The 10,884-nt window shown below is 42.2% G+C and overlaps 4 protein-coding genes across 4 annotated transcripts; 1 reads left to right on the top strand and 3 right to left on the bottom strand.

Moving 5' to 3' along the window:
* Window positions 1-21: 21 nt before the first annotated feature.
* SS1G_12536 (hypothetical protein) lies at window positions 22-3,355 on the bottom strand (the record flags this gene model as incomplete). Its single annotated transcript, XM_001586499.1, has 7 exons — window positions 22-48; window positions 120-955; window positions 1,383-1,848; window positions 1,928-2,788; window positions 2,838-2,990; window positions 3,156-3,213; window positions 3,279-3,355. 7 exons carry the CDS (start codon window positions 3,353-3,355, stop codon window positions 22-24), a joined length of 2,478 nt encoding a protein of 825 aa, XP_001586549.1.
* Window positions 3,356-5,816: 2,461 nt separating this feature from the next.
* SS1G_12535 (hypothetical protein) lies at window positions 5,817-6,242 on the top strand (the record flags this gene model as incomplete). The annotated part of the gene is made up of 1 exon (XM_001586498.1): window positions 5,817-6,242. One exon carries the CDS (start codon window positions 5,817-5,819, stop codon window positions 6,240-6,242), a length of 426 nt encoding a protein of 141 aa, XP_001586548.1.
* Window positions 6,243-7,000: 758 nt separating this feature from the next.
* SS1G_12534 (hypothetical protein) lies at window positions 7,001-8,342 on the bottom strand (the record flags this gene model as incomplete). Its single annotated transcript, XM_001586497.1, has 5 exons — window positions 7,001-7,387; window positions 7,565-7,628; window positions 7,727-7,770; window positions 7,871-8,042; window positions 8,230-8,342. 5 exons carry the CDS (start codon window positions 8,340-8,342, stop codon window positions 7,001-7,003), a joined length of 780 nt encoding a protein of 259 aa, XP_001586547.1.
* Window positions 8,343-9,472: 1,130 nt separating this feature from the next.
* Window positions 9,473-9,586, bottom strand: SS1G_12533 (predicted protein; the record flags this gene model as incomplete). Its single annotated transcript, XM_001586496.1, has 1 exon — window positions 9,473-9,586. The coding sequence occupies one exon, from the start codon at window positions 9,584-9,586 to the stop codon at window positions 9,473-9,475; it is 114 nt and encodes a 37-aa protein (XP_001586546.1).
* Window positions 9,587-10,884: the final 1,298 nt, after the last annotated feature.

Here is a 10,884-nt window from a genome sequence, read left to right as displayed (position 1 = left end):
ACCTCACTCCTCTCCCAGGGATCAATCGTCCTCGTCGTACTCCTCGCCCTAGAACCCCTCCTTTTAGGCGTACCACTCTTTTCCCTATCCCTCTGCGTCAATATCGTACTTTCACCTACATCACTTCTCTCCCAACTATCCACACTTCTCGGTACACTTAATTCTCTCTCCCTCTCCCTCACACCGGGAACCTTCAAATCTTTTTCCCTCTCTCTTTCACCACCACTTCTTCCCCTCGGGGCCTGAGTCAAAACTGTACTGTCACCAACTTCACTCCTTTCCCATGTATCGATTGTTCTCGCCGAACTTCTAGCGCGTTCACGAAGTCCGACTCTTGATCTACGATGTGATCGTGATCGTTCATCCAGAACTTCATCTTCTTCGAATACGACAATCTCATCATGTTGTTCCGAATGTTGAATTTCGACTCGTGGAAGTGATCCTGGTCCTCTATCTCTTCTTTCCGGCTCTTCATCTCCAGCCGGTACAATTCTAATTCTCGAATTCGTCTTGTTCACATCGGCAGTCATTCCGGCCCTCAGCCGCTCCAACTCCCTCATATCCCTCTCCAAATCCGGATCCCTCGGATCAGCTGTAACTCTCGTTCGACTCCTAACCGGCAGTTCTCCAAAACCTTGTCCATAAATCCGATGTTGCCTCGATTTTCTTCTCTCCCCATTATAACTGGAGATCCCTCGTAACTTCTCCAATTTCTCATCCGATTCCAGTTCCTCCCCAGTAACGACCGGTCCACTCCCATAACTAACCACCTCATCCCTTCCCATCCGGTTTCTTCTTCTTCCATGTTCGCCATTTACAGCGGCATCTCCTAATAATAAATCATCGGCTGTCATGTGAGCTTTCTCCCCCGTGGATCTAGTGGACGTTCGATGTGATCTCCTCTTTTTCTTTTTTCGTCGTCGATGCATAAGTGATTCTTGATATTTAACGCGCTCTATTCCTTATAAAAGTTGAATAATCAGCAAGATGAACTACTAAAATTTGTGTATGGAGATGAACGTCTCCTAACGACATTATCATTTCATCTAAAGATGTTTTTGATATGTAACGAAAGATGCGATAAAATTATTGGAAATTAGGTAATGAAAGACGCCCTTCACAAGATTCCCAACCATTCAAATTTTTGTATCCATATGCTCCCTATTCCCCCATTTTAAGAAATAAAAAGAGTGTATGTAATCAAGGGATTATTAATATGTGGAAAATAAGCATGAAAATGAAAGTAACTTCAACGCATCCCTTCAAACGTCAAATTAGATCATCAGACGGAAACTAGCCCCTAATAAATCAACGCTTATGAATATTACTTCATGAATCACTGTCACGTCGGGTATCAATTTCGGCTGTCATTATAGCCCTACGATCATCTGCACTCGCCTCATCAATAACCTTGTGAAACATGCCCTTACCTTTATTCAACAGTAGTAATTTTCTTTCATATGGGCCGAGATTTTCTTCGATAAGAGTTTGAATGATTGGTGCATCCTTTTCCGGTCCATCATATTCCCATACCCATCTAAAATCGCTTGTACGCTCATCGTCCAGTGCCGCTGGCGCCGTGGGACCCCATGTGGCAGTTGGCGGGATAGGATCGGAGACTTTAATACGAATCTGATCAAGACGCCATGGTCCTTTTTTGAGCAGCGCTGGGCATTTATACTTCGTCATGTCGTCATCACCAAGTCCGCCAAGATCAAGTCGAATTCGTACACTTGAGTGGATACGTTCATTAGTATGTGTCATTGGTTCCCCAGTTGAGACACCTGTATCTGGATCTAAACGTTTGTAAAGACCAGGAGTTCTGGTCTGTTTACCTGCAAGAGTCCACTATTAAATGTCAGTCTCCCTGTTATTCGACGAAGGATATGGCCAATTTTGGGATATGACCAGAAATAATTATACTTACAATTCCGGTATTTGAGCTATAAATTTTGCCCAGAGCCCATGGGCGAACCGGGTGATGTTTTTCGTACACGGCTGGCGTTGCCCATTCATTGATTGGCTTCGAGAACCTGAAGATAGAAGTTGAAGGAGGTGGCAGACTTTCGTAGTAATGAACACTCTTTCGAAAGATGACGTCGATAGCATCATCATGAAAAGCAATCCCAATAGAAGCAAGCTGATCCATCATCCAGGCCAAAGTAATGTTTGCAACTTCCTGATCATCATATCCTCCTCCGACATTTGCATGGCTTCCAGGGAACCAGACTTGTCGTAGATCAGTAGGTTCATTATCGAAATCCCTTATCTCCCATACGGCAGGACTAAACGGCCTTCGATTTTCATCGAGTGCCAAAGCTTGGAAAGCATGTCTGATGTAACTGGATAGAGTGGTATCGTGAAATTTATATTCCTTGGTTGAATGCGGGAGTCCAAGTTTTGCAAGTAGAGCAATATTTGGAATGCCCAAAGAACCTACAGTATCCCAGACAGCAACAGCTTGAACTCGAATTTTCGATCCATTTGGATCATAAACTCGGGTTAAACCTTCTTCTTCCAATCTCTTCTTGTACTCATCACCGTCTTTTGGTTTGTTTGAAAACGGAATATCGGGAAAGATGTCATGGTAATCGGGATTTCTGAAATTCTCCTGGTCTTTAAACACAGCATAAAAGTTGGTCATGCCATGACGGGTGAGTAGCCCAATATCCGAGATCATTCCAGCAACACTTCTAGCAGTGAATGCACCACGAGAAAAACCGACAAGAATAATTTCATCGCCAGGGCTATAATTGGCAGCAACGAAACTGTAAACCTCACGAATGTTCTTGATGTATGTCAGTACATATCCGAGCCCGGGGTAGAGCAATTATTACCTCAGAAATACCGGTGCCGAGCATACCTCCACTGAGGGTATCCATCATAGTACTACCGGTACCGACACCGGAATGATAATAAATGATTTGATGAGTGCCATCTCGAGCATATCTTTTCAGGGCTCTTGAAAGACGAGTCACGTTACTTGGAGTCTATGAAGAGGTAAAATTAGTGGATGAATTTCGCTTGATTGGCTAGAAAGTGGAGATGGCGGTGAAGGGGGTGTGGTACGATAAGGTCTGGATCAAATAAGGCCAGTCTGAAATTTGATCAACGAGGAATATGTTTTATATGAAAGTAAAGCCGGTGTAACTCACTTGCATTGTACCAGTTGGTTTGTAAGGAATGAGTGTTGGTTTGTTGAACCCATCATCACTAATGATTGATAGTCAGTAGGATTGCTCATGTGATTTGAGTGAAGGGGAACTATAAGATCTCACCTGTCCATCCATGTACCATCACAACATAGAATTATACGTTTAGGAAGAACATTTTTTTGACCTTCATATTCATCCATCTTGTTTCGTGTAGCTTGATGTCGGCGAAGAGAATGTAGTGCTCTCGGTAGAAATGAGGGACGACACCACAAAAATGATTATTCTGTTATCATGTACTTAGTGAAATGTAACCCGAGAGACGAATACCAGAGAAGATTGAATTCATACCTATAGTTTTGGAAAGGGTATATGTATATGTGTGTGTATATATAGATATATATATGTAATAAAAAATTATCAAGGGTATCAAGGAATGATGATGTGAAAGCTCTTTCGGATTGATTCGTAAATGCGTAATGCGTAAGGCGTAAGGCGTAAGGCGTAATGAAGAATAACTTCGTATCAAGACTCTCGAGATCCTAAAAACTAGATGTGAGGGGTTGAAAGCGAACAATTTATACAAAACCAGAAGGGAGTAAGCCTCTCTCTTTTTCCCTATTCCCTTTTCTCTCTTCTCTCTTCCCGTTTCTCTTTTTCCTTTCCCTTTTTCCTCTTCTCTTTCCCCTCACTATCCCGAGGCTGATGATCGGAAAGTATTAATTTTTCTCAATCAGTATTGGCTTGATAATTGCATCGAAATGTATCACCAGTGATTTTCAGCCATCTCTCAAGAACGTTGCAGTGACACTCATCACAAATATCCGCTCTTTTTCAGCACCGAATTGAAGGACTATTTAAGCCTCCGAGATCATTTTGGTAAAGGATGTAAGCATGTAATGGAATATCAAGGAACACGATTCTGCTGTTTTGGAAACTTTTTGGGTGATCAGAGGGTGGTGTTGAGTGTTGAGGTTGGTTAAATTTCTACCTAGGTAGGCAAGGTTGCTTATGTGCTTATGTGCTGTGCTGGTCTTCTTTTTCCGCCTCTTTTCCATTCTTTCTTCCTTCTATTCTTTCTCTTCTGTCCATACCGGCCTAGGCAAAACATGATCTGCCAATCTCACCGTGCCAGCCAGCCTTACAAATGATTTCATCAAGGATTATTGAAATTTTGACGGTTTTTATTCGTCAACGCCATCTTTATAAATTTTGCCATGTCAGAGGATACTTTATTGGATGAATTATATGAACATCTCCATTTTTTTTATCCTGTGGACCCGAATGTGGCTTTACATGAACAGAGCGTTGAGACTTTTTCCTTTCACCGTCATGCCGTGCCATGATCGATTACATTTCAACCTCTTGGCGGCGATGTGATAATATATCAAGAGGTTGAAGGTTGAGGGTTGAGAATGGAGGATTGAGGATTGATTGACTCGATATACATAACCTTACATATTAATTTTCATGCGAGAAAGTTCTCTCGAGAGGAGCTGAGGTTAGATTATGGTATAGCGTGGTGGGGTGGATGTTGATCATTTAGTCCCACCAAGCTTCCCGTGTCTCTAGCTACCAGGTAAGTTTACTACTGTGCTCTGTATTCATACAAAGACAATATTGGTATTCTACTACATTGTACTCGAGTATCTCCTGCGAATCAATATCAAAAGCTACAGTATCTCAGTGCGTGCTTCGAAGATCACCTAGTATCCCCTTCAGCCCCGGAGATCTCAAAATCATCGGAAATGTTTCAAAAGACTCGGCCCAAGGAATCGATCAAATTGTTAAGGTCTGATTTATCACTTCACATGATGTGTGTTGTAGCAAAAAGCTTCTCATGTCTCATCTTCCTGCAAGTCACCCGATAAAATGAGATGAATGCGGGGTCATGTGTCTCGCCGTGCCGCTTTCTTGGAGTCAGAGACAGCTTGGTGATACTGGTGTACCATTGTGCATGATTTTATCAAAAAGCAACTTGATAAAACGAACAACTATGAATACATATATGGAGTATCATCATGAACATGCAATATGTCCGTCAAGCAGGGGACAGACCTACTAACCCCAGTTGATACCTTTTACATCCGCAATGGACTTGATCAGGAAGATAAACTTACATGTCATGAATTCGTTAGAAATTCCTTCCCAGGGAAGAATATCGAGGAACCTGCCTGTCAAGGGTATTGCTCGCTGACCTTTTTCGTGGGAGACGATGTTATTGTTCAATTCCGACCTTCTCAATATAAATTGAACCTCCTGGTAACTCATGCTGCACGAGAAATTTACGGCGCGTTTTGCCCTCGAACTACTTATCTCACCACTCTCACGAAGACAGGACTATTGGTATATTCAATGAATCGATTATCGGGTGTTTCATACAGAGATTTTCGAGCAAGCAATACAGCTTTGGCTAACAGTACCACGGCTCGAGCAACGTTGTGTAAAGATTTTGCGACCTTTTTAGCGGTAGGATGGCACAGGAAAGATTTAATATCTCTTCCCTTTGGTATTGTGGGATCATCATTGAAATACCGTCTTGAATTGCTATGCAGAAACTTACCTTCGCGATTCCGGCCCAGGGCAAACAGAATTCTCAAAAATATACAACATATCGAAAGTCTTCCATGGATCCTCAGTCATGGCGATATACTCCCCAGCAATATGATAATCGATTCCCTTACGCAACACCTCGTTGGACTTGTCGACTGGGCAGAAGCAGAACCTCTACCATTCGGAACTTGTTTCTACGGACTTGAAGAAATTCTAGGCGAAATTACGCCGATTGGTTTTAATTACCATCCCCATGCTACATATTTGCGGGGGGTTTTCTGGACCGAACTAACCATTCGAATTCCAGAGTTAAGAAACGACAGTTTGATGAAAAGAGTGAGACTTGCGAGGGACTTGGGCGTCATACTCTGGCATGGCATTGCCTGGGACGATGGAGCTATAAATCGGGTTGTTGTGGATGGAAGGAAGGAAGATGTAGATGAGATACGAAGATTAGATGCCTTTCTGGATATTGCTGGTAATGCTGATCTTACCACTAAAGCTACAATTGGCCAGGAGAATCCGTCAAAACTTTGAGAGGAACGGCTTCGAGACGGAAAATAGCTTGATCTCTGATGGAGGCCTTTCATATAGCGACATGCGACTTCCACACATTCTGTCTTTTCGTCCAGCCTCGCTGCAAATGAATTTGGAATGGATAGCTCTACTCTAGTCTCGCCCAATCCTTCTCTCCTCAAAAGAAATCCAACAACAACCACTCATTACATTACCCCATAACCTCAACCCTAACATCAACATCCCATCTCTCATCTTCCACCCCACCATCTTCTGTCTTCCTTTAGCCTTTCCAATGCATCACATCGACTCATACAATTAAAACAACATCCTTCTACCACCCTACAACCTTCCACCGCATTATTCCTTCCAAATTTCAACGCCGTCTAGCATTTCCTCGTATATTAATTTTTGTGTCTTGAGATCCCCACTATCTTTTAGAGATAGATATATATCCTGTGTTTTCTTTTCATTTTCATTTTCTTTTCTTTTTAGGGTTGAGATATTTCTTTTTACTATGTTTTTATGCGTTTATTCTGATTTATTGCATCTTGCCAGACACTTCATAATATGGATACCCATTGAAATAAGGCATGACGGAAAGAGACGATTTGCGCGATTTTTTATTGTTATTTGTATTTGTTTGTAATTTGATGTTCTCATTCTACTGTATATCAAGACTCTTCCTACACATTCAAACCCTTGTATATTTACAGGTGAAAGATTACTGCATCTATCTATCCCACAAAACTACAAATCCAACCAGCTCCCCACCAACCTCAAAGCTTCGCCTTCTGCTCCTCCTCCTCATCCACAGATCCACCTCTACTTAACACTTCCCCCCCATCCACCACCAAGTTAGCCCCATTAACATGACTTCCCGCCCTACTAGCCAAATAAACCACCGCTCCGGCAACATCCTCCGGTCTCCCCAATCTCCCATGTGGATTTGCCTTTGCGAGTTTCTGGGCTCCCCCCTGCTTTTCTATAATGCCATTGGCCATTTTGGATGGGAAGAATCCGGGGGATATAGAGTTGCAGAGGATGTTTCGGGGTCCGAGTTCCATGGCGAGACTGCGCGTCAGGTGGATGGCGGCGGCTTTGGAGGCGGAGTAGCCGATTGCGGAGGTGGGAGATGGGGGGGAGACGGCGAGGCCCGCGATGGACTGGATGGAGGGTGTTAGCTTTGTGTTGGGGTAGGGTTGGGATTGTTTGAGGGGAATTGGGGTGGGATGGGATGGGATGGGGACGAGTAAAATGTGAAGAGGATAGGGATACATGATTAAGATTGAATGATGACATTTATGGCCGTGGGGAAGGGATGTAAGAATTGGAATACTTACCGCTGTTACTATCACCCGAGAAGGGTCTTCGGGAGTAGCAGCCTTTTGAAGAAGCGGCGCGAATCTATATATCGACACATTAATACCCTTCCCAAACTACCATCCCAAGGCATACATATCCCCGACTACATCATTGCAAGCAAAAAAAAAAAAAAAACATACAATCTCACAGTTCCAAAAACACTCTTAACATTTAAATTCATAACCTTAGCAAACGCTTCATCAGGATGGGTATCGAATTTTTCTCCCCAAGTAGCTCCTGCATTTGCGAATAATATATCAATATGATCAGTCGTTTTTAGATACTTCGGATACGAGATGTGTAATTCCTTCTATGGTGGATATGTCTGCTAGGATGGAGATGGCTTTTGCGTCTGCAGAGAGGTTGGGGAGGGAATTGAGAGTGGTGATTGCGGTGTGGCAGGCGGATGCTTTGCGGGAGGTTATGTAGACGGTTGTGCAGCCGGCTTGGAGGAATCTGGAGAGGAGGCGGGGTTAGTTGGCTGGGTTAAAGTGAGCGTGGAGAGGTATAATCAAGCGGAGGGAGGGGTGGAATAATGAGATAATATACAATGACTTTTTTTTAAATAAAAAAATTATATTGTAAGATTGACTTCTCATCAATAACTTTATATGTAGAATATATATATATATATCTAACTCACGCAGAAGCAGCATGTAACCCTAAACCCCTCGAACCACCAGTTACAACTGCAATTTTTCCCTTGAGGGAGAAAAGGGTTCCGAAATCTTGGAGTTCTGTGTCGTATTTGGACATTTTGGGTTTTGTTGTGACGGACTTTCTCTCTTTTTTTGTATATATTCTGTAATGTGATGCAAGTGAAGGAGAATGTCAAAATGGGGATGGGGATGAAAGTGAGGATGAAAATGAAAATGAGGATTTAGTCAAGAATAATGTGAATGGAGAGTGAGGGGATATTTGATACTTGATACTTGATACTCGATACTGACATAGGAAAGGTACATACGTACAAGTACCTTCTCGGATAAGCAAAAGCGGAGAACCGAAAGCTGGGGGAAAGTTGGAACTACCGAGGTTGTGTGGGGGTTTGATATCTAGGTATCTATGTATATATATGTGCCTAGAGGTTGATTGAGATTGAGATTTTATAGGATAGTACTTGTTATACGATTATATGGGAAACTTTCATTTCGTTTTTAACTAGATAAGGTTATCTATATGCGTTGTTGGTGGTAACCTAGGTGTTGAAATGGGGGGTTTTGAAGATGTAGTTTGGTTATATTGGTTTGGTTTAGTAATCTTTGAAGGGAGGGAGGCTCGTGGTGGAGCTTAGATGGGGTTAGAGGTATGACTATTTAGTGGATTCATTCTAGGTGTTTTCCGTGCTGTATTATCTGCTTTGTATTGATACTAGTATTGGTGGATGAAGGGTCTGTTTTTTTATTTGCTTGGTGTTTTTTAGATAGTTTCTTTGGTGATTCTCATAGTTCTAGGGTAAAAGTCTTTATCAAAAGAATTCCTTGGGCTCTGGAAGTGAAAATTTAACTAAGGGTATTGGGATCGATATTCTCAATAGAGCATCACTGTGTGACAGGTAAGATCTTACAAATACAAAGGGGCAACTAGTAAGAACACGAAATATTGAAATCAATTGATCTTCTGTAAGCTATCGCAGCCGAAGCTTTCTCTACACATATCAGCTTTTTCTAAGGGAAGGTTGTATTTATCGAGGATTCTAAATATATCCTCAAAAGTAATCTTACAAAGTGTGGTGGATTATGGTTGTTACTAACTACGCCGTGTCATGCGGCATCTAGTGTCCAAGTGTTCTTGGCACCTTAACCGTTCTTCAGCCTTGCTTGTAGCGCCGGGAATGTTTCGGAATTCAACTGACTCGTGAGTTTCACGTGGTGATCATCCGCATTTTACTTGTGGCTTATGGAGCCATTATTCGTACCATGATTTTCGATGCTGGATTTACAGCCATGAGGCTTAGCGCCGGTATTGGTTGCCGAGCTTCCAGATAGCGTTGAAGACATGTGTAGAGGAACCTACGCGGAAAATTGTCAGGGTTATCTAACTCTGCTGCCTTATAACAATATACTTGAATTTTCTAGGGGCTCGGTGAACCATAATTAGCTCTGATGATTTGTGATCATATTGTTAGTTTAGGAAATCTAGACTCAGTAGCTTTCTTGGCTCGTAGTGTTACAAAGGACATTGATAGGTCTCCTGAATATTCACAGTTAAGCACATATTCTCAATCAAGAAAGTCAGATAACGACACTGCCCTGTGAGTGCATCATTGAAGGTAACACCCTTGACTATAACGTTCTGGTCATTTAGCATCGCTGCATGAATCATTGAATTTGGTTACCGTGACCAAAAGGGCAAAGTTAGTTGGCCTGTCTGAACCCATAGAACTATTGTACATAATACTTATATACGCAGTACTTCCTGATCCCTCCCTTAATTCACGCCCAAAAAAGGAATAGCTGTGAATTTTTCCCTGTGTATATTGTTGCCTAGCAAGAATATGCGGAAGTCGGGGAGCGTCTAATCCGTTTGATTGGACAATCAAGCGAACATCGGCGTTTAACCCCGCGATTTATTCTAGAACAGGAGAATAAGTCCGAGTACAGTCCTATCTCAAATATTTTATTACTGCGTATATGCATCTCTCGGACATCATCGCCGTTGATATCAGGCCGTTCCAACCCCATATTAATTAGACCCCGACTTCGCTCGTCAAAAGTACCTGACTACCTATACTAAATGCTCGTTTGGGTTTTAATTGATAACCAAGACAAATGCACGCTGTCTTATTGGGGCGCAGAACTATTAGTAAACACCGAGACAAGCATTCGAATCTTGGGGCTACCGTGTTGGTATTAGTTCACCCTTGCGAGTATTCTAGGATCCTGATAAAGTTCTGAATAATTTTGTGGTCAACTGCATATGGTCACAATGCATATGAGAATATGAGTATTACTGGGTACAGTTACTGTTGGGAAGACACCCCACGAGGCGTTTTCCTCCCGCGCCATGAGTCAATAGCCTAGGTCTAAGGATGAATGCATGATATATCCTTACCTACTCCGTATACATACATTGCTTCTCACCTTTTGCTATGTATGTAATTGGGGTAAAGGAGTTCATCAGACTGGAGAGCTACGAGGGCTAATCAAGTCTTTCATATTAAATAGCGAATCGAATTGTGTTCTTTATACCTACTTGGATAGTCGGTCGACATGATCCAGTATGTATTTTATAGCATGTACAATAACCTAGGTATTGATGGGTCTTCTACTGAGTAAAAGAATAATAAATTGATTCA

This window comes from Sclerotinia sclerotiorum, genomic scaffold, assembly GCF_000146945.2.
Source record: "Sclerotinia sclerotiorum 1980 UF-70 scaffold_21 genomic scaffold, whole genome shotgun sequence".
Classification (NCBI taxonomy): domain Eukaryota; kingdom Fungi; phylum Ascomycota; class Leotiomycetes; order Helotiales; family Sclerotiniaceae; genus Sclerotinia; species Sclerotinia sclerotiorum.
Note: the sequence above shows the minus strand (reverse complement) of the source record. Positions and strands in the feature narration are given on the sequence as shown.